The 24,918-nt window shown below is 41.7% G+C and overlaps 1 protein-coding gene across 1 annotated transcript in view; it reads left to right on the top strand.

The window, feature by feature from the left end:
• LOC126236896 (zwei Ig domain protein zig-8-like) overlaps positions 1-22,952 on the top strand; it is a 724,735-nt gene extending 701,783 nt beyond the window's left edge. Inside the window, exon 6 of the mRNA XM_049946543.1 lies at positions 20,329-22,952. Coding sequence (XP_049802500.1) covers positions 20,329-20,438 — 110 coding nt within the window. The 3' untranslated portion in view covers positions 20,439-22,952. The remainder of the gene's footprint in view (positions 1-20,328) is intronic.
• The last annotated feature ends 1,966 nt before the right edge of the window (positions 22,953-24,918 follow it).

A 24,918-nucleotide genomic window follows, 5' to 3' on the forward strand; every position in this document is an offset into this window, starting at 1 on the left:
TAAGATCACTAGCAGAAGTACTACACGTGCTTAGTGTTTTTCACTGGCTTCATTTTAAAACAATTTAATTGGTATGTGCCTGTCACAGACAGAGGAACTCCTTATAAAGCCACAAGCCTTAACACGGGCCACATGAACATTTAAAACCAACTAATTTAAATATGAATAGCGGTACAGAAGAGACATAACTCGGGTACGGCTGAGCCAGAAAGTGAAGTAGACCAGTCACAACGGGGAACGGCTCCCAACAGAAAAATAGCCATCATCCACTAGATATTTCGGAGTACAGAATTTGAAACGGCTCACCAGCTACAAAGGACGCCGTCAGTAACAGCAGCACGAGGATTGGACATACTGTGTGATGCCACAGGACAGAACGCAGCAACACCCATGCCTAAACCGTCCACGGACAGTAACGGCCTCCTTTGCGGATACTGCTAACATAGGATCCGCTACGCCAGCGTGGCCTCGCCGCCTCGAGCCGCCGACCCACTCAGCTACGGCGCTCCTTTGCGTCACGCCAAACCTACAGCGGCTCCGCACTGCAGCAGGGCTGCCTGCACGCTGCGGCCGCCGTGGCCCTCCCACCCTCAGTACAGGAAGGTACTGCCCTCTCCCGGACGAGCTCGTAACTCCCTCCAACCTCGCTGCAAACCGACCTGTCAGCCTCTCTCAGCCCGCTCCTTTTAAGCTTCACGTGACCAATCACGCCACGGCAAAGCAAGGTAAGGCGAAGAGCCAACACACCGCTGATAGATATTGGATTGTAAGGCGTGCCCAGGAGCAGATACAGACTCAGATCACAATGTAGTAATCAAGAAGAGTAGGCTGAAGTTTAAGAGACTATTCAGGAAGTATCTACGCGCGAAGTGGGAACGGAAGTACTAAGCAATGAAGATATGCCTGAGTTTTCTAAGCCTGTAGATACTGCGATAAGGAATAGCTGAGTATGCAGTTCAGTTGAAGAGTAGTGTGTAAGAAAAAAAAGGAGTCTATATAGAAGAGATAGACGATCTAATATTAGAATAAGAGTTGAAAAGAGCTTTGGCAGACTTAAGATCAAACGAGACAAAAGGGCTGGACCAAATTCCATCAGAATTTCTAAAATCATTGGTGGAAGTGGCAACAAAACGACTATCCAGGTTGGTGTGAAGTACGTATGAGACTGGCGATAAACCATCTGACTTTCGGAAAAATATCATCCACATAATTCCGAAGACCAAACGAGATGACAAGTGCGAGAATTATTGCACAATCAGCTTAAAAGCTCTTGCATTCAAGTTGCTTACAACAATAATATACACAAAGATGGGCAAGATAAATGAGAATGTGTTAGACGACGATCGGTTTGGCTTTAGCAAAGGTAAAGGTACCAGAGAGGCAGTTCGGACGATGTGATTAGTAAGGGAAGCAAGACCAAAGAAAAATCAAGATACGTTCATAGGATTTGTCGACCGAAAAAGCGTTAGACAGTGCATAACTGTGCAAGATGTATCAAATCCGGAGAATATTTGGGGTAAGCTATAGGGAAAGACAGGTAATATACAATATGTGCAAGAGCCAAGAGGGAATAGTAAGAGTGGAAGACCAAGACCGAAATGCTCAGATTAAAAAGTGTTTATAGGAGGGGTGTAGTCTTTCGGCCCTACTGTTCAATCTGTACATCGAAGAAGCAGTGATGGAAATAAAAGAAAGGTTGAAAAGTGGAATCGAAATTCAACGTGAAAGGATTTCTATGATAAACTTAGAGGATGACATTACTATGCTGAGTGAAAGTCAAGATGAATTACACGATCTGCTGAGTGGAATGAGAAGTCAATGAGTACAGAATATAGGCTGAGACTAAATCGAAAAAAAACATGAAAGTAATGAGGAGAGGCAGAAATGACAACAGGGAGAAACCCGACATGGTCAGGAAGTAAGAGAATTTAAGGAATTCTACTACCTAGGCAGCAAAATAACCAATCACGGACGGAGCAAGGGCGACATCAAAAGGAAACTAACATTGGAGGGAAGGACATTCCTGTCCAAGAGAAGTCTACTAGTATCAAACATAAGCCTTAATTTTAGGAAAACATGTGCCTTTGGAGCATAACATTCTATGCAGTGAAACATGGACTGTGGAAAGCCGGAACATAAGAGAATCGAAGCATTTGAGATGTGGTGTTAGAAACGAATGGTGAAAATTAGATGGACTTATAAGGTAAGCAGTGAGCAGGTTCTGCGTAGAATCGTAGAGGACAAGAGTATGTGGAAAACACTCACAAGGATAAGGGACAGGATCACAGGACGTCTGTTAAGAAATCACGGAATGACTTTCATGGTGCTACAGGGCTCTGTAGAGGACAAAAACTGTAGAGGAAGACAGATATTGGAATACATCAAGCAAATAATTGAGGACGTAGGTTGGAATCGCTACTCTGAGATGAAGAAGTTGACACATGAGAGGAATTAGAGGAATTCGTGTCGGACCGCATCAAACAGTCAGAAGACTGAAGACAAGAAAAAGAAGAAGAAGACGAAGAATGGTGCATGGAGGATATTGGGTGTGTCTAAACTTCTACAACTTTTCACATGGAGATCGCTTCAGATGAAGTGAAGGTGCAGCATATCACCATCTTTTTGACTTGGATACGTTTCAATCATTGGCATGATGGACATGAAAGCTACGTGCTGACAGATTGCACAGGCAGTTGACTGTGGCTGCAAACAAGTAGTGACGAGATGGATTCAGGGCAACAACCTGGTATAAAAAGCAGCCACGTGTCCTTCCAGAAAGGATGCGCAGTGAGAACATCATAGGATACTTCGACAGTGTTAGACAATTAGATCGACAGCTAGTTATTTAGTTAGTTAACTACATGCACGACAGATTGTTACAGGATATGTTTGTGTGATTAACGAACACACTCGTATTTTTAATCCCACTCGTATATCCAAACATTACTTATTTATTTATTATGTGCTGGCTAGCAGTCTTCAGTGGCTGACTATGCACACTATGGGACTTAACATCTGAGGTCATCAGTCCACTAGAACTTAGAACTACTTAAACCTAACTAACCTAAAGACATCACACACACCCATGCCCGAGGCAGGATTCGAACCTGCGACCGTAGTGGTCGCGCGGTTCCAGACTGTAGCGCCTAGAACCGCTCGGCCACGCCGGCCGGCACCAGTCTTTAAGCAGAAATTTACCAGTGGTACAGAAGGTGTCGTCCAGGAGATGTGATTTTAAATTAGATTTAAAACATGCTACGCTATCTGTCAGACGTTTATGTTATGTAGTAAATAACTAGCAATTTATGTTGCAAGATACTGAACCCCTCTGAGCCACTTACAGATTTAACAGTGAGTAATAAATGTCATGTTTCCCTCCAGCGTTGTAGGTATGATTATCACTGTTTATTAGCGAACATACATGTTGTGACGGCGCTGTTGAAATGCCTAGCTCCTTGAAGAGCTACGTACAGGGGAAACACGCTATATTATCCTTGTTACTCACTTTTGTGCAGTCAATACTTTCTTTGTAAGTGACGAGTTGCCCCAGAAAATTATTTCCGTAAGACAATATTGATTGGAAATATGCAAAATATGGCCGGTCGCGGTGGTCTCGCGGTTCTAGGCGCGCAGTCCGGAACCGTGCGACTGCTACGGTCGCAGGTTCGAATCTTGCCTCGGGCATGGATGTGTGTGATGTCCTTAGGTTAGTTAGGTTTAAGTAGTTCTAAGTTCTAGGGGACTTATGACCACAGCAGTTGAGTCCCATAGTGCTCAGAGCCATTTTTTTGCAAAATATGTCAGGAAGTTGATACGTTTGTTTCCAAGATTAGCAGTTATACGAAGAGCAAAAGCAGCTGAACTTAATTGGTTCAGGAACTCAGTATTATGCTTCTTCCCTTTAAGTTTTTAGCAATATGTATACCCTGTTTACTGACGCCTACTCAAGTTGTTGGCATGACTGTAAACTCAGCTCGCTCTGCTCCTTCATGAGATCCACAGCGGAGTGGACAACGACTCTCAGGTCGATGCCGCGTGCCTTGTTTTCAGTAAGGCGTTTGACACCGTCCCGCACTGCCGTTTAATGAAAAAAATACGAGCTTACGGAGTATAGGAGCAGACTTGCGATTGGATTCAAGACTTTCTTGCAGATAGAAGTCAACACGTCGCTGTTAACGGAACAAAATCCACAGATGTAAGGGTAATATTCGGTGTACCACAGGGAAGTGTGATAGAACCGTTTCTGTTTACAATACCTATAAATGACCTAGTAGAAAGCGTCGGATGCTCTTTAAGGCTATTTGCAGATGATGCAGTTGTCTATACCAAAGTAGCAAAGCCAGAAGGCAGTAAGAATTTGCAGAACGACCTGCAGAGAATTGATAAATGGTGGAGGCTCTGGCAGCTGACCTTGAACGTAAATAAATGTGAGATACTACGCGTACATAGGAAAGGAAATCCATTAGTGTACAGTTACACTATTGATGACAAACAGCTGGAGACAGTGTCTGCCGTAAAACATCTAGGCTTAACTATCCAAAGCGACCTTAAGTGGAATGACCAAAAAAAAAAAAAACAGATAGTGAGAAAAGCAGACACCAGACTCAGATTCATCGGAAGAATCTTAAGGAAATGTAACTCATCCACGAAATAAGTGCCTTGTAAGGCGGTTGTTCGCCAGATTATTGAGTATTGTTCATCTATCTGGGATCCCTATCAGGTAGGACTGATAGAGGAGATAAAGAATATCCAACGAAGAGAGGTGCGTTTCGTCACGGGATCGTTTAGCTGGTGAGAGAGCGTTACGGAGGTGCTGAACAAACTCTACTGGCAGACGTTACAAGGGAGGCATGGTGCATCACGGAGAGATTTACTGTTGAAATTTCGGGACAACACATTTCAGGAGGAGTCGGACAACATATTACTTGCCCCCACATACGTCTCAGGTATTGAGTACGAGGAGAAAATTCGAGAAATCAGAGACAGTACAGAGACTTAAAGACAATGATTCTTCTCACGCACTATTCGCGAGTGGAACAGGTTTGGAAGGAACAGAAAGTGGTACCGAAAATACCCTCCGCCACACACCATTAGATGGCTTGCGTAGTATTATGTAGATGTATTAGTTGCACAGAACTGAACGTAGTGTGTTCTTTTTTAAATTTACGGAGAGTCCTTTTTCAGAGGATCACTTAATAAATCTTTGGGAAATATGATTTACCAACACTTCTGTTGCTTTCTCTCTAATGGGCCTTATAATAACATTAGTGTCGTCTGCCAAAAGTATCGATTTTGCTTACTGAATGTTAATCGGATGGTCATTAACATACACAGAGTGTTTCAAAAAGGACTTTACAACTTTAAAAATTCATAAAAATGTCTTGGAAGAAGATATAGAGCTGGGTTTAGTGTTATTTTGTTGGGAAACACATCAAGATTTTTTTTTTACCTTAAACTAAAGATCCCCCCCATGAACCATGGACCTTGCCGTTGGTGGGGAGGCTTGCGTGCCTCAGCGATACAGATGGCCGTACCGTAGGTGCAACCACAACGGAGGGGTATCTGTTGAGAGGCCAGACAAACATGTGGTTCCTGAAGAGGGGCAGCAGCCTTTTCAGTAGTTGCAGGGGCAACAGTCTGGATGATTGACTGATCTGACCTTGTAACATTAACCAAAACGGCCTTGCTGTGCTGGTACTGCGAACGGCTGAAAGCAAGGGGAAACTACAGCCGTAATTTTTCCCGAGGACATGCAGCTCTACTGTATGATTAAATGATGATGGCGTCCTCTTGGGTAAAATATTCCGGAGGTAAAATAGTCCCCCATTCGGATCTCCGGGCGGGGACTACTCAAGAGGACGTCGTTATCAGGAGAAAGAAAACTGGCGTTCTACGGATCGGAGCGTGGAATGTCAGATCACTTAATCGGGCAGGTAGCTTAGAAAATTTAAAAAGGGAAATGGATAGGTTAAAGTTAGATATAGTGGGAATTAGTGAAGTTCGGTGGCAGGAGGAACAAGACTTTTGGTCAGGTGATTACAGGGTTATAAATACAAAATCAAATAGGGGTAATGCAGGAGTAGGTTTAATAATGAATAAAAAAATAGGAGTGCGGGTTAGCTACTACAAACAGCATAGTGAACGCATTATTGTGGCCAAGATAGACACAAAGCCCATGCCTACTACAGTAGTACAAGTTTATATGCCAACTAGCTCTGCAGATGATGAAGAAATAGATGAAATGTATGACGAGATAAAAGAAATTATTCAGGTAGTGAAGGGAGACGAAAATTTAATAGTCATGGGTGACTGGAATTCGTCAGTAGGAAAAGGGAGAGAAGGAAACATAGTAGGTGAATATGGATTGGGGGGAAGGAATGAAAGAGGAAGCCGCCTTGTAGAATTTTGCACAGAGCATAACTTAATCATAGCTAACACTTGGTTCAAGAATCATGAAAGGAGGCTGTATACATGGAAGAAGCCAGGAGATACTGACAGGTTTCAGATAGATTATATAATGGTAAGACAGAGATTTAGGAACCAGGTTTTAAATTGTAAGACATTTCCTGGGGCAGATGTGGACTCTGACCACAATCTATTGGTTATGAACTGCAGATTGAAACTGAAGAAACTGCAAAAAGGTGGGAATTTAAGGAGATGGGACCTGGATAAACTGAAAGAACCCGAGGTTGTAGAGAGTTTCAGGGAGAGCATAAGGGAACAATTGACAGGAATGGGGGAAAGAAATACAGTAGAAGAAGAATGGGTAGCTCTGAGGGATGAAGTGGTGAAGGCAGCAGACGATCAAGTAGGTAAAAAGACTAGGGCTAATAGAAATCCTTGGGTAACAGAAGAAATATTGAATTTAATTGATGAAAGGAGAAAATATAAAAATGCAGTAAATGAAGCAGGCAAAAAGGAATACAAACGTCTCAAAAATGAGATCGACAGGAAGTGCAAAATGGCTAAGCAGGGATGGCTAGAGGACAAATGTAAGGATGTAGAGGCTTGTCTCACTAGGGGTAAGATAGATACTGCCTACAGGAAAATTAAAGAGACCTTTGGAGAGAAGAGAACCACTTGTATGAATATCAAGAGCTCAGATGGAAACCCAGTTCTAAGCAAAGAAGGGAAGGTAGAAAGGTGGAAGGAGTATATAGAGGGTTTATACAAGGGAGATGTACTTGAGGACAATATTATGGAAATGGAAGAGGATGTAGATGAAGACGAAATGGGAGATAAGATACTGCGTGAAGAGTTTGACAGAGCACTGAGAGACCTGAGTCGAAACAAGGCCCCGGGAGTAGACAACATTCCACTAGAACTACTGATGGCCTCGGGAGAGCCAGTCATGACAAAACTCTACCATCTGGTGAGCACGATGTATGAGACAGGCGAAATACCCTCAGACTTCAAGAAGAATATAATAATTCCAATCCCAAAGAAAGCAGGTGTTGACAGATGTGAAAATTACCGAACTATCAGTTTAATAAGTCACAGCTGCAAAATACTAACGCGAATTCTTTACAGACGAATGGAAAAACTGGTAGAAGCTGACCTCGGGGAAGATCAGTTTGGATTCCGTAGGAATGTTGGAACACGTGAGGCAATACTGACCTTACGACTTATCTTGGAAGAAAGATTAAGAAAAGGCAAACCTACGTTTCTAGCATTTGTAGACTTAGAGAAAGCTTTTGACAATGTTGACTGGAATACTCTCTTTCAAATTCTGAAGGTGGCAGGGGTAAAATACAGGGAGCGAAAGGCTATTTACAATTTGTACAGAAACCAGATGGCAGTTATAAGAGTCGAGGGGCATGAAAGGGAAGCAGTGGTTGGGAAAGGAGTGAGACAGGGTTGTAGCCTCTCCCCGATGTTATTCAATCTGTATATTGAGCAAGCAGTAAAGGAAACAAAAGAAAAATTCGGAGTAGGTATTAAAATTCATGGAGAAGAAGTAAAAACTTTGAGGTTCGCCGATGACATTGTAATTCTGTCAGAGACAGCAAAGGACTTGGAAGAGCAGTTGAACGGAATGGACAGTGTCTTGAAAGGAGGATATAAGATGAACATCAACAAAAGCAAAACGAGGATAATGGAATGTAGTCAAATTAAGTCGGGTGATGCTGAGGGAATTAGATTAGGAAATGAGACACTTAAAGTAGTAAAGGAGTTTTGCTATTTAGGGAGTAAAATAACCGATGATGGTCGAAGTAGAGAGGATATAAAATGTAGACTGGCAATGGCAAGGAAAGCGTTTCTCAAGAAGAGAAATTTGTTAACATCGAGTATAGATTTAGGTGTCAGGAAGTCGTTTCTGAAAGTATTTGTATGGAGTGTAGCCATGTATGGAAGTGAGACATGGACGATAACTAGTTTGGACAAGAAGAGAATAGAAGCTTTCGAAATGTGGTGCTACAGAAGAATGCTGAAGATAAGGTGGGTAGATCACGTAACTAATGAGGAGGTATTGAATAGGATTGGGGAGAAGAGAAGTTTGTGGCACAACTTGACTGGAAGAAGGGATCGGTTGGTAGGACATGTTTTGAGGCATCAAGGGATCACAAATTTAGCATTGGAGGGCAGCGTGGAGGGTAAAAATCGTAGAGGGAGACCAAGAGATCAATACACTAAGCAGATTCAGAAGGATGTAGGTTGCAGTAGGTACTGGGAGATGAAGAAGCTTGCACAGGATAGAGTAGCATGGAGAGCTGCATCAAACCAGTCTCAGGACTGAAGACCACAACAACAACAAACTAAAGATGCCGCATATGGCTTCCGTTGGTTATCCTGCAAACATCACTTTCTTCCCAAACTCGGTGTAACATTGCAGGTGTAACTTGCTCAGTGGCTACTTAAATTCTTGCTCAAGTTCAGTTAGTGAAGTGCCACAGGAGATACAAACACGGTATCGTTGATGAATTCCCATAAAGAAGAATCTGGGGAACGTCAGATCCATGCAATTGGCACATCACTACTAATTCCTTGACCTGGAAAGCGGTCACTGAGAAAACCCTGGACTTTAGCCAGGTAGTAGGGTGGTGTACCATCTTGCATGAAGTAAACATTTCGTTCTTGATCATCCTCATCGATATGTAGTATCAAAAATTGTTGTAACATATCCAGGTAAACTATCCCGTTGATGGTTCTTTCAAGGAAAAGAGAAGTGGCCGTACACTTTGTTCTCGCTCAATCCACAAAAAACGGTTCAGTTTAGAGCCTTCACGAACATGTTACAATGTTTGATGTGGATTTCCACTGCCCCAAATCAGACAGTTATGTGTCCTTGCCACTTAAGTGAAAAGTTGACTCGTCAGAAAAGATGATTTTGTCCTAGAAATGTTCATTCTGATGTAATCGATTTAACATATCCGCACAGAAGTTGTTGCGAGCAATTTTATCAGTGTCTCTTGTTGCTCGTATGATCGTCGGTCTGTAGGGTTTCAAATGCAAACGGTTTCTCCACACACTCCAAACAGTCGTACGTGGGATTTGCAGTTCGCGAGATGCACGCCGAGTCGATTTCATAGGGCTGTTGACAAAACGTTGTCTCACTCGCCCAACGACGTCGTCAGGTGTGCTTGGACGAGCTGACGATTTCCCATGTCTTACTCAGCATGCTGTTTCTACAAAAAATTTAAACCACTCATAAATTGTAGGCCTATTAGGAGGATCTTTAGCGTGATTAGTAAGTAAATTACGCTGAACTGTTGTCGCCGACTTCGTTTCTTCAAACCAAAACATACAGCTAGCACACTCGGATCTAGTGAAAGCAGCCATCTTTATCATAGCTACCGCTAGTGCTCCTTACGGTACGATTCGGCACTAGCGAACTATGCGAGACAAAACGTAACGCATTTCCCTAGAAATTGACACTACAATCAACTCTGTAGGTACTATGAATTAATTTATATGAATTTTTAAATTAATAAAGTGCTTTTTGAAACATCATGTATAAGGAAGAGGAGTGGACCCAAATTGAACTTTATGGTGCTCCCTTTGTGATTATTTTTCCTAGAGTCACTAAAATGCTCTACCTTTTCGACATTGTCTTAATTATTCAGCACAACCTGCTGCATACTGCTCGTTAAGTATGATTCAAACCAGCTCTGCATAAAGCCCCCAATTCCATAAAACTTGAGTTTTCATAAGATAGTAACGCAATCTTCACAAAAACACGCCTAGGAATATTAAAAAAGGACCAACTGGCTCTATATTGTTATTTAAGGCTTGTACTATTTGATGAGTGAATGCATTAATGGCATTCTCAGCGGAGCAAGCCTCCTGGAATACAAACTGCGATATGGTAAGTAAATTGTCCACACTTAAGTATGCCACTGCTCCTGAGTACATTACTTTTTCGAATAACTTCGAAAAAGATGTCAGCAAGGAAACTGGACGATAATAGTTTAAGTCAATCGTATCCCCTCTCTTTTGAAGTGATTTAACACTGGCACACACAACAGTTGAAATTTTGGCACAGGCTGCAGAGAGAGTATCAACAGGAACCGTCTCCGAAACATTGTTCAAAGGTGAATTTAAATCTTGAATACTCATGCATCGTTTAGTATGATAACAAAGGCTTATTTGGTGTGGACCCAGAGTCAACAGTACCACTGAGGGGAGGGGGTGTATTCTGTGGTATTCAGTGACCAGTCTCGATTTTGTTTGGCTCAGTTTTGTTTGTGGTGCTTAGACTAGCGCCAATGTACCCGCAGACGAACTGATGGAAAGTCAAAAGAAGCAGTGAAACTCGACCCCTACATCTTACCAACACCCCTAGACTCGTGGTGAGCTGAGCAACTGGATATGAAAACAAAGGAGATTTGGTGATCCTTGAAGGGAGTCTCGTCAGGATGTGGTTATTGTTGTTGTGGTCTTCTGTACAGAGATTGGTTTGATGCAGCTCTCCATGCCTCTCCATCCTGTGAAAGGTTCTTCATCTCCCAGTACCTATTGCAACCTACATCCTTCTTAATCTGATTAGTGCATTCATCTCTTGGTCTCCCTCTACGACTTTTACCCCCCACGCTGCTCTCCAATACTAAATTGGTGATCCCTTGATGCCTCAGAATATGCCCTACCAACCGATCCCTTCTTCTAGTCAAGTTGTGCCACAAATCTCTCTTCCCACAATTCTTCTCAGTACCTCATCAGTTATGTGATCTACCCATCTAATCTTCAGTATTCTTCTGTAGCACCACATTTCGAAAGCTTTCATTCTCTTCTTGTCTAAACAATTTATCGTCCACGTATCACTTCCATACATGGCTACACTCCATACAAATACTTTCAGAAATGACTTCTTGACACTTAAATCTATACTCGATGTTAACAAATTTCTCTTCTTCAGAAACGCTTTCCTTGCCAATGCCAGTCTACATTTTATATCCTCTCTACTTCTGCAGTCAATTATTACCATTATTATTATTATTAATACTTCCACACGTGTGATGCAATTGCTTCTTTATTGTACTGTCCCGATAGTTTATGTAGATTCTGTGAAACTATAAATGCACTAACCGCTTCATCACGAGTAGTGTTTGTTCTGTCGCACATGTCCGACATACTATATACTTTGACCTTCATCAGTTATTTTCCTCCCCAAATAGAAAAACTTCTTTACTACTTTAAGCATCTCATTTCCTAATCTAATTCCTGCAGCAGCACCCGATATAATTCGACTACATTCCAATCCTCGTTTTGTTTTTGTTGATGTTCATCTTATATCCTTCTTTCAAGGCACTGTCCACACTGTTGAGCTGCTCTTCCAGGTCCTTTTCTGTCTCTGATAGAATTACAATGTCATCGGCGAACCTCAAAAATTTTATTTCTTCTCCATGGATTTTAAATCCTACTCCAAATTTTTCGTTTCCTTTACTGCTTGCTCAATATACAGATTGAATAACATCGGGGATAGGCTACAATCCTGTCTCAATCCCTTCCCAACCACTGCTTCGCTTTCATGCCCCTGGACTCTTATAACTGCCATATGGTTTCTGTATGAATTGTAAATAGCCTTTCGTTCCCTGTATTTTACCGCAGCCACGTTCAGAATTTGAAAGAGAGTATTTCAGTCAACATTGTCAAAAGCTTTCTCTAAGTCTACAAATGCTAGAAACATAGGTTTTCCTTTCCTTAATCTATTTTCTAAGATAAGTCGTAGGGTCAGTATTGCCTCACGTGTTCCAACATTTCTACGGAATCCAAACTGATCTTCCCCGAGGTCGGCTTCTACTAGTTTTTCCATTCGTCTGTAAAGAATTCGTGTTAGTATTTTGCAGCCATGGCTGCACATCTGTCACACCTGCTTCCTTTGGGATTGGAATTATTATCTTGTTCTTGAAGTCTGAGGTTATTTCACCTGTCTCATACATCTTGCTCACCAGATGGAAGAGTTTTGTCAGGGCTGGCTCTCCCAAGGATATCAGTAGTTCTAATGGAATGTAATCTACTCCCGGGGCCTTGTTTCGACTTAGGTCTTTCAGTGCTCTGTCAAACTCATCACGTAGTATCATATCTCGTATTTCATCTTCATCTACATCCTCTTCCATTTCTAGAACATTGTCCTCAAGAACATCGCCCCTGTATAGACCCTCTATATACTCCTTCAAACATTTATGCTTTGCCTTCTTTGCTTATAACTGGGTTTCCATCTGAGCTCTTGATATTCATGCAAGTGGTTTTCTTTTCTCCAAAGCTCTCTTTGATTTTCCTGTACGCAGTATCTATCTTGCCCCTAGTGATATGCGCCTCTACATCCTTACATTTGTCCTCTATCCATCCCTGCTTAGCCATTTTGCACTTCCTGTCGATCTCATTTTTGAGACTTTTGTATTCCTTTTTGCATGCTTCATTTACTGCATTTTTATATTTTCTCCTTTCATCAATTAAATGCAATATCTCAACAGTATTTGGCAAGAATGTTAAAAATCTTCATGACCAGGGTACCAAATGGTATATTCCAGAAGGATAGTACGAGACTTCAGATTGTACTTCACACCACAAACGACGTAAGGAATGTGATGATGATGAGGCCCCATACTCCGAGGAGTGTAACGTAAGATGTGGGAGACCCGCACCACTGTACTAGGCAAGGTTCTAGCGGAGGTCGTTTGCCTTTGCCTTCCTCCGCCAATAATGCTGTTGAATGATGATGGTGAAGACGACACAACAACACCCAGTCATCTCGAGACAGAGAAAATCGCTAACCCCGTCGGGAATCCAACCCGGGACCCCGTGCGAGGGAAGCGAGAACGCTACTGCAAGACCACGAGCTGCGGACCGTAAGGAATGTGCGGATCCGTATCTGGGGTGAACGGGGCCTCTGATTGGTCACCCTCAGAGTATGTCTGGTATGCGAAGGGGAAAATGTAATTTCATATAAGCCTCCAGTCAAAGTCTTAGTGTTTCGGGCAATGCAATAAATCCTCAATTTAGCTTAAGAAGACTGTTTGTCTCCATTTTACTATCCGAGTACAATAATTTATCTATTTATGTCCCTCCATATCGTAACTGATAATGATGTTGATGGCGGATTAAGTTTTATAAAGCCTGATGTGGTCAAGAGTGTAGAGACGTTACGTTAATTATGAGCATAAAATTTACTTGTCTACTTCACGAGATTTCGATTACTCTAACAATCATCTTCACATCATAAAATACCATTACAGAGTCTAGAACTACATCTATTGTGCTATAAAGGACTTGGTTCTACAGCATGACTTGCGTCATCTAATTTGTCGTTTCAGTGTGTAACACGTCACATGTTTTACAATGAAATATGTGATTGTACAAAATGTTACGTTTCACACTCTATAATGACATTTTATGATCTAAAGATGACTGCTAGCATAATCCACATCGGTCGCAGCACTTTGGGAACACACGCGTAACACAAAAGAGTTAATACTCTAATTAGAGACGTGAGTTTCCTACTGATCCACCAAGCTGTCGTAGCACGCGGGTAAGTGATACTCGGATGTGGCGCGTCGCATGTGCCGGATCGAGCGTCCTCAACGACTTGACGGCAAACTTAAGTGAAATGAGATAGCTTTCGTGCGCCAAACATACTACAGTATTTACGGTTCCCAACCGTAGTGGCAACTCGGAGCTTGCTCCATGCAAATACCTTTGAAAGTCAGACAGGGAAGGAAATCTTTTAATGACAAGGCAACTGCTTGACATTTGCGAAGGGCGGCTGAACACAGATTCAGTGGGCAATCACTTGAAAGGTAACTTAGATGAGTCGCAACATCTGAAAATACCCAAGGCAGACAGAAGATCGATATCTAGTGTCGAGACAGGACAGATACACGACATAGCAACACACAACATAAAAGCCATCAAATAACCAGATAAACTCAAAATTTCGACAGACGAAATGGATTGCAAAGGGATCCTAATAACTAGACATCAAGATATAAGCAACACTGACCAGGCATTAATAGAATCAGATGGTTATATAATTTATAAGAGAATAACAGGAAAAGGAGTACAGAAGCGATGTCTGCAATTCGAAACGGGATTTCTAATCCTTCTTAAATTAATTGAATTCGTAATAGAATTTAAATCACATTTTCCAGGCTATCAACACTAACTATAATTGCTGCAAATAAAATATACAGAATAGTATATACCTGTGCCCCAACTAATGATTAAGATAACAAGAAAGAACACAAAGATGAAGTGGATGATTTACGTAAGCTTTCAGCTCAGATGACAGCAAACATAAACAAAAATCACATCAAAATTTTAAATGCAGATTTTAATACCCCGTCAAGAAGGAAACGAGATAATGAGAGGGAGTAGGGAAAAGGCCAGCACAAAGACAAATAAACAAGAATGGCATAAGACTGATGGTATTCCGCAGAAATCAATAAAATGGTTTCAAGAGAAGACCAAATAAGCTAAAACGTGGAGAGGTCTAGACTGAAAGAAAGAAGAATGGCAAGTGCATTATGTCTGTGGGGATAAAAATTACCACGGATAACGCTGTAATGTGGAAGGTCTGAGAGGGACAGATACCGGTTTGTATCATTTCAAGATAAAAATGAAAATTAGATTCACGTTGCTAAAGAAAATAAATCCTCGAAAATAAGGAAACCCACGACCTCCATAAATTGATAAGTAACGCAAAATGAAGAAAAAACGAGGAATGAAAATATAACATATAATCTAGGGAAAATAGTTCGCAGTTGAAACAAATAGACCCAGTAAATCCAAAGAAAAAACACCAGTGGTGGAACTATGAGTGTGATAATTCAGTGGTAGACAGACAACAAGCCTGGTTAAGATATCAGAGACATAAGACGGGAGAATCACAATTAAAACTAACAGAACAAAGCAAGATAACTCTAAAAATAATAAGAAGGATTAACACCAACTAAACTAAAACTAAACTCCGTCCGAACAGGGCTTGGAAGGCCCAGTGGTACCGACCGGCCTCCGTATCATCGGCAGCTCACAGGCATCACTGGATGCGGATATGGAGGAGCATGTGGTCAACACACCGCTCTCCCGGCCGTAGTTCAGTTTTTGAGACCGGAGCCGCTGCTTCTAAATCAAGTAGCTGCTCAGTTTGCCTCACATGGGCTGAGTGCAGCCCACTTGCCAACAGCGCTTGGCAGACCGGATGGTCACTTATCTAAGATTAACGCCAACAGCAATATACTTCTAATGAAAGAAATAAACAGTGATAAAACAGGCTCAGAGGGTTACTACAAAATATTTTGCACACAGACGTCAAGACATCACCCTCCTACATTAATGTTAAGAAATAAATATGGTAAAATGGCCTACAGCAGTAGAAAAAAAGCATACAAACTTTTATAGAAACATTTAACAAATCACTCAGTGGCAAAGATTCCCACAACTACTGCACATAAATACACATATCCCTGTTGAAACACCAGATGAAAGTATGAATCCATCTACAATCCCTAAACTGTATAAAGCTTTGTAAAAGCTGAAAAGCTACAAAGCAAGTGAAGAAGATCAAATATTCGTACAGCTTTGAAAATACTCGTATGCAATAGAACCTGTGAAGCCACCATTACAGCAATGTGTAACGAAAATTTGGAACAAAGAAGAACTTCTAAAAAATTGGACTATGTGATCTATCAATTACTCAGAAATGAAAATAAATCGAATCCAGACGACTATATATGGATTTCCCTTTTGGATATCACATACAAAGTCATGTCAAGAATTTTAGACAATCGCTGTAAAGATCAGCTTGAAATAAAACTGGGAAAATACCAAGGAGGATTTAGACCCTAGAGAATCTTCCCAGAACAGATAATCGCTTTAATCTTTGGAACGGATTACTACAAAAGAAAACCGAAACAACAAGTCATAATCTTCGTAGACCTCAAATAAGCTTATGATTGTATCCACAGATCTACAATTATGATGTTAAGTAATTTGGGACTCCATCCTAAATTATTAAAAGCGATAAACATAGTTCTAACTAACACTAAATCTAAAGCTCGGAGGAGAAATATCTGAACCATTTACGATTAAAAGAGGGTTAAGACAGGGAGACGGTCTATCGCTTTATTTTTACAACTGTGCTCTGGAGTGATGAAGGAATGACACAAGGAAAATCCTAAAAACATAAGAACTGGAACCAAGGAAGATCAAATAAACTTATATTGTTGGGAGAGTTCATATCACAGGTTAATAACAATCAAGTAGCCAGAAATCAAGCAACAAACGAACAATATATAGTACAAAAGAATAGGACACCACGTATCTTTCGAAAAGACTGAGCTAATGGTAGAAGATCCACTAATAACTAACCACACAAAAGTATATTACAGGAAAGCCAAAATAATAAAACAATTTAAATATCTAGGAGAAATTGCATCATACGGCTTGGAGAGAAACTTGCAAGGCTAGAAAAAACCAACGATAAAAGCTTAAAAATAAACTTGGTCCACAAGCAACGAAAACGCCTATCAGTCGAGACTATATTAAAACGTTGCAAGACAAAGGTTCAACCAGAGTGACATACAGAAGTTAAACGCTTTTCAAAGTCACCCAAAAAAAGAAAGAATCGACAAAATCCTAAAAGTACAGGTAAGAACAGCTAGAACACGTGTAAATGAGAAATATCAAAAAGATGGGCAATAGCGTGATGACACCAATAGCCAAATTCCCAAGAAAAATCATAGAGAGATTATGGAACAGGAAGCAACATGTAGGACGGATAAAGGAAATCATGGAACATATGAAATAGCTAGAGTGATCCATGGACAACTTGAAAATCAAAACACAAAATTTAAAGAAACTGAAAAACATAATAATAAGATTTAAACCTGTAATAGACAAACGACATACAATATAAAGGGTATTTACACGTGAGGATCGACAAAAAAAAAACACTAAAATGAGAAGGTAGTTCGCAATTCGAAAGGAAAACTTACTGAAGAATGTGAACAGAAAATGGCTGTTTGAAGTGATTCAACAATGCCACAAAAGCTGAAGAAGAAAGAGAAGAAGACGTAAAAACCCACTCCTTCGATTTAGATGCAACGCACTCGTCCTCCAAAAGATGAAAGTACTGTTTTACGCAAACCGGATCACTTCTTGTCCACACTGACCGAAGTTGCTGGATTAAATAACAAATATTGTAAATAAGTGTGTTACTGGAAGTTAAGTGTATGAGATAAGAAATTTACAGTGTAACTATGCACGTTCTTGTTTTTCAGTTCAGGAAGAGAGAGAAAAAACAAAGAATATCGTAAGAAAAGTTCGCCTCTACAGCCCTCCCTACAATCGAGAGATTCGATATCCTGCTCACGAAAGACAAGCCTACCTACTGGTTTTAATATTTGCTGCACTTCCCAGGATTACGATAATCTGACGTAGTGGCCAAGAGAAACAAACTCCGGAATTTTAAGCTATTATTTAGTATAGATTTCTTTTTGGCAGAAGTTGCCCTAACCTACTTGTGATGTTTCCTTGTAACATACCTTTCGTCTCACATTGGTCCCTTGGTCACCTCTTTACCTTCTCTTCCAGAACATTAATGCTTATTCTTTATTATTTTATTTCTTGTTTTGTTCTTCCTTGATCAAAATTCTGAGAAAAATGTACTTTCTAGAAAATTTAATATTTCATCTGATCCTTCTTAATCCCCAGCCAGATGGCCAATTCCTTATTTGACGGCTAGCCCCGTCGGAGGTTCAAGTCCTTTCTCGGACATGGGTGTGTGTGTTCTCCTTAGCGTAAGTTAGTTTGCCTTATATTAAGTAGTGTGTAAGCCTAGGGACCGATGATTTTAGTTGTTTGGTCCCCACAGGAACTTACCACCACTTTACGTGAACAATTGCCAATCCTGAAAATTTTATATTTCTTCTAATCCTTCTGTATGCCGAACCAGGTGCTCTATGCCTTACGTAAACATTTTCATTTGTACACGTTTCTCCTCTACTTTATATCCTATTTTCCCTCAGTTGCGTGCCTATACTCCAGATGAGTAACTTTCTATCTGTGCGGGGTGGTCCATAGGTGAGAAAGAACCTTTCTAAAAGAAAAATAGGCGGAATAACAGAAATAATAGTGTGCTTAAGGGCGATGCCATGAATCTATGTAACCAACATGGCGCAATATTGGAAATAATCATTCTGCTTGCTACTAGTAAAAATTGTTCATGTGACGTATCAAACAATTCAAAATTACGACAGAGAAACAGTGGTGCCTCTAATTCGAGAGTCTCTTCTTCATGCCGTTAGCACAAAATAAACGCATTGCGCCCTGATATCAGGTGAGAAGAGAACCTGTCATATCGCACAAGTTTTCTATCAACACCACCGAGACAGTCAGCCATAGCCCGCACAGTGAAGCTGAAATTTGTTGCAGAGCTCCACGAAACTGTCTCTACAGAGCTTCAAATCTGGTAAGGCTCTGATTACAGCAATATCAACTGCTGTTCCGGATTAGTTCAGTTAGAGACAATGGGGTCAGCTGTACTTAAATTATTATGACAACTCCGGCCACGCAGAAATGGCACGTAAACAAACTTCTCAAATGGCTCTAAGCACTATGGGACTTAACATCTGAGGTCATCAGTCCCCTAGACTTAGAACTACTTAAACCTAACTAACCTAAGGACATCACAAACACCCATGTCCGAGGCAGGATTCGAACTTGCGACTATAGCAGCAGCGTGGTTCCGGACTGAAGCGCCTAGAACCGTTCGGCCACCGCGGCCGGCTAAACAAACTGCAGATGTTACATCTCACCGAGGACGGTCCAGATTGCCACGTTGAGTTTCTAGAAGCTGCAGTGCAAGGCTTGCCAGAAATCAAATGGTTCAAATGGCTCTGAGCACTATGGGGCATAACATCTGAGGTCATCAGTCCTCTAGAACTTAGAACTACTTAAACCTAACTAACCTAAGGACGACACACACATCCATGCCCGAGGCAGGATTCGAACTTGCGACCGTAGCGGTCGCACGGTTCCAGACTGAAGCACCTAGAACCGCTCGGCCACTCCGGCCAGCTGCCAGAAACCACCGTTTTGCCATTGACGTACGTTTTAAGGCTGAAACTCTGTGTGAACGAATGATCGAATGTACTCGTCAGATGTCAGCTTTCACTGGATGGACCCAAAGAAGGTAGTTGGCGCATCGAACGAGGCAGTGTGGAATACGGTGTCCTCATATTGATGGGCCACTCTTCATTCGGCGTACAGTAACCAGTCCGTTAATAGGAGTTATCGGAAAAAGATGTGCCACCGTCTCATCAGTAAATATTTTCTTGAAAATGCTGAAATCAAAGAAACATAAAATTAATCATTCAAATGGATCTTTGAGAAGCTAACGTGAAAATCAGGTTTTTGTAAGATTCTCCGTGAGCTCAGGTGTATCTCTTAAGACTGGCTTCAAGAAGAAACCGTAAGACATTCGCATGTACGCGGTTCTTGGGTTCCAAGAAAATTATAGGGAGCCGCTCCCGAATTATTACTTAATGTATGAGAATGATCCTTCCTAATAAGGCTTCAAAATATTTTAAAACGCAGTAATGTTATTTGTGTGATAGATGTTCTGCCCATGTGGCAACCAAAAATATAAATGAGTTCGAAATCACTCCCCATTCCCTCCTGCTTCCTTCCTGATTTAGGACACACATGGATTCCCCAATAGCAATCATTGAATTAGGCAACCCTAAAATATTTTCTCGATCCTTACTACGCTTGTCCGCTTGGTTGTTTCCTTTTGTTACGGCCTCTGAGGCTGTACGTATCTTTCTCCCATTCTGCCTACTCGTAAATACTGCAGCAGACAGCAGTGCAGCATCACATTTCTTCTGTTATCAGATCAGACGCCGGCCGCTATGCAACACAGCGACGCGTCGCCACAGCCACGTGGGCTGCACGTGCAGGTGCTGCTACTGTTGTTGCTGTTGGCGGCCAGCGCTGTCTGCTAGCACCGACGGGACTACGGCGGAGACGGACTTGCTGACCACGCCTTCACTTTCATCGCCGCGGCCGAGGGCACTGCAGCGGGTTTCCAGGATGCGTCCGATGTCCCGGTCACCGGAGGCAGAGCAGAGGATCTTCTGCCACTAACTTCCGCAACAGTGACCACGGTCCTAACATTGGCAGTGATATTTCGTCGCTGTTGGTAGCCGTATCCATCACTGGCTCCAGAAAAGAGGACCTGCAGAATGTGATATTCTAGAGGCGAAATAATCGTCTGGTTGATACGTCGTTTCGATAAAGTGGAAATATGCACAGCGGACATAAAAGTAGTCAGATGAACTGCTTGAATTTTGAGGATCGTTGTGGGCTGCGTAAGGCGTAGTAAATAGTGGTTACCCTTCTGTGTTTGATCAGGGAGGACTCTCACATACAAATGGTCGACATTGTCAGTTTGTCGACATGAAGATGTCTTTTCTAGTACGGATATTTGCAGATGTCGTAAATAGTAGATGTACTGAAGGGAAACATGGTTCTCAGTTTCAGTGGCCCACAGGCCGCACAATGCTGACTTCGAAGATGAGGTCAAGTAAACGTGTGAAAGGTAACACCGTTAAACTTCTATTTCTCTGAATTAGAGGGAGAAAAAATTGTTTCGGCGACTGCGAAGGAGGTACATGTCACCAAACCTTTGGTCATACACTTTCTCGAAAAAATCTGAGAACGTGTTAAAGTTTTAAATTGATGCACAGGAAACGGAGCTATGATTTTAGTTTCGTTGACCGACCATCCAGTGCATATTCACTTCAGTTGTGGTACACAGTTATTACACCTTTGCCCACATTCAGTAAAAAACATTAAATGTAGACGAATATCTTAAAGAATCAGATTTCAGACAAAGTAAGATAAAAGAAAAGTGCCCAAACTGTCAACTTTCGATCCTGTTTCTTCTTTTACTAATTTCAGAGCTGTTTCCTTCTTTCTTTCCACTTTTGACATTCTTTGTTTGTTCTGTAGAAACGGTGTCGCATTAAAAAATGTGCAGTGCCGAAATACCTGAAAGAAACGATTTACCACTATCTTCACATCGGTGAAATGGTGACACTTGGTATCATGCTGAGTAATTCGCGAGTATAATACGTCATGACTGCGTTGATTTTTCATGTCTTTAAAATTTGTGTTTATTGAGGGAATTAGGAATTGTAATAACGCATCGATGGAAATTCCACGAAGGGATCTATGCGGCGAAATTTTAAAGGTTGTGCGATACGCAAAGAAACCTTGGGACCATGTACCAAATACAAATAGTATCAATCGTGCTTATATTCAAATCATATCCAGAAAGGACGACTTAATCTAGCAAAGACTGAAATCACCTTGTCATAGCAACGCATGCTACGAGGTAAGTGAATATCAAACAAGAAGTTTCCAAGCAGGATGAGGATTACTGCTTGTTGCAAAAACTTAATGAAAATAACGGAAACATGTTTATTGCTAGTTCAGCCACTCATCTGTCTACTTAGCGCAAAACTCCGACATTTTTGTTGTTAGAATGGACAGTTATACGGCGCAGCACATAGGCAAAAGACACAGGTTGATTTCTGTAGGTATTTAATCCTTACGGCTGAGTTAGTCCCAAAGTAATAGAAAAATGGATAGAAATTTTGAGATTGCCAGTTACAGAATCAGGAACCATGTTACGTCCTGTGCGGATCATCTTGCATAGGAATTTAGAGGAAATCTTGTCATTACCTTTATTTCGGTTTTTCTTTATTCACGTTAACATCATAAAAAAAAATTAAGTTTTGCGAACTTTGCATGAATATTCTCATATCCGCTTTTTGACCACGTCCTCATGTATATAACAGTTCACTGGAAATACCAATGTTTGTTCTTAGTTATGGACATAGCTTTAGTTGTCAAGCAGCATCGGCAGTTGACAGAGCCATTCCGTATTAGGAGGGAAATCTTAGCGAATGGATTTCTATAATACTGGAGCTTCAAGACACAAAAAATATCAAAGTTCATCAAGCAAGAGTTAAAGATGTCCCGATCTGTTCCTCTGGATTCAAATTTCCCTGCAGAATGGTGTTTCCATTGTGACAAGTGATTGTGTGAGTGGTGCAGCGAAAGTGAAAACCTGTGCCTCTCATCAAAACTTAATTCGAATGTTAATGTGTATTATTCAAACAACGTCCGTTGGACTTTGTCTTTTTAAAAGATATATGACTATATTTATGGACTAAAATCGTATGAAATATATTGAAATTTAATTATTTCTTTTTTTCATAACATTACGTTACTTCTTAAATGCGTATGTATTCAACGAGAGATATTCCTGTGGATAGTCCTCTGAGGCGTGCCCAGTGTGGGAGAGAGGACACGCCATTGTATCCACCCTGGTTCGTGGTTTCGTCTAGTACAACGTTTCAGCCATCGAAGGAAAGGAGTACATCTCTTTTAGTGATTTTGTGGACTGTAGTGAACGTGAGACATTAAATTATTTTTGTATCAATTATGGAGTGTAACACCTTTTTAAAACCTTACATAACACACATTGTATTTCATTGATTTTGAAAAAAGGTAATGGACTGAATATGCAATATCTTTCATACTTTAGCCATATCACTCATGGGCTGTAATAGGGAAATCAGTCGAAACGATATTCTTTTCCTTTGATGTCGGTATGTAAATGCGTCATTTTTTTTATTGTTTGGAAGCTGCGGAACATCTGTTTAGCTGTTTGCTAAACAGCCGGAATCGATGTTACCTCTAAATAGTACGAGTAACTCTCAGTCACACGTAATATTAGTCGGTTGCTTTTAAGCTGGCAGTTGCGTACAGCAGTCTGCCCAAATGTAAAGTTAGAGACACTCATTCACTCATTCTTGAATTGAATAACACTTCCATTCTCCGTATATTTCGAAAACAAACTTGAGTCATGAAATTTAACCGTCGAAATATATGTTGTTATGTGTTAATTACCTATAAAGAACAAAACGAAAGTATCGAACTACTAAAATACACTACTGTTTGTAAAACGTGAAACACTCAGAAGCAATGCTCTGCAACACACCAAGAAAAAAGGTCGTGTAGACCAGCGGAATCAAAACAAGTGATTTAAGGAGGAGAGAGGCAGTTTTCACATACGCCCAACAGCGCCGGACAGGTCAAAGTTACGAAATGCTCACTCGATGCGCAGGTGTCGTATGAATAGGAAAGGTGTAACCAAGTGCCATTATGCCTTGGTGACATGACAGTGTGGGATATAGACATCTGAGTGCGTTCGAACGGGGCAGAAAGATTTTCCGGGATGCGTGTCTGCAGGGCACGCTGCTTCGTCATTGAGGCGTATGTGGAACCAGTAGAGATAAGAGGCCGTACGACGCAGTGCCGATAGCCGCGCGGAATGGCCGGACGGTTTCAGGCGCCCTGTCACGGAAAGCGCGGCCCCTCCCGCCGGAAGTTCGAGTCCTTCCTCGGGCACGGGTGTATGTGTTGTCCTTAGCATGAGTTAGTTTAAGTAGTGTGTAAGTCTAGGGACCGATGACCTCAGCAGTTTGGTCCCTTAGGAATTCACACACATTTGAACATTTTGCAGCGCTGACAGGGTACTGCACGACACAACGTGAGGACGTTGGATTGGATTCTTTGGGGGAAGAGACCACACAGCGAGGTCATCGGTCTCATCGGATTAGGGAAGGACGGGGAAGAAGTCGGCCGTGCCCTTTCAAAGGAACAATCCTGACATTTGCCTGGAGCGATTTAGGGAAATCACGGAAAACCTAAATCAGGATGGCTGGACGCCGGATTGAACCGTCGTCCTCCCGAATGCGAGTCCAGTGTGCTAACCACTGCGCCATCTAGCTCGGTCAACGTGAGGACAGTGCGATATTACCGCCATCTTCTCTGCTTGTCCGAAACGGACAGAATAGCAGCGTCCACAGTGTTGGCGCGACATTGGGGCACTGCAACAAGTGCGGACATCTGTGCGTCAGCGGTTCGACGCCTTTCCCTGCGAGCTGGGCTGGTGGAGCGCATGCCGTAGCGTTGTTTTCCATTTGTCATAATCCACAACCGCCGCAATGCGCACGTGAAAGCCGACACTGGCTAGCTCTGTGGCAAAATGTTGTGTATTCGGAGGAGTCATGCTTCAACTTATCCTACAGTCATGGTCGCATACGCTTCCGATGCCGCCGTGGTGAACGCAATCGGGGAGGCTATTTTGTTGAGCGGCATAGCGGACAAGCTCCAAATGTGACAGTTTGGGGCACCATTGCCTATAACATGCGATCTCGCCCCTCCTACGCCTTGAGAGTAATCTGAATAGCTACTGCTACATCGGCGAGGTTTTAATGTTCGCGACAATGCTCCTCCTCCAGGCCGTTCCACATGTCATATTTCAGGACGATAAAACTTGGCCGCGTGTTTCGAGGAATGTAGAAGCCTTTTGCAAAGATCGACTGGTACCACGCTTCCCTGGCCTAC

The sequence above is a fragment of the Schistocerca nitens genome, chromosome 1 (genome assembly GCF_023898315.1).
Source record: "Schistocerca nitens isolate TAMUIC-IGC-003100 chromosome 1, iqSchNite1.1, whole genome shotgun sequence".
Classification (NCBI taxonomy): Eukaryota; Metazoa; Arthropoda; class Insecta; order Orthoptera; family Acrididae; genus Schistocerca; species Schistocerca nitens.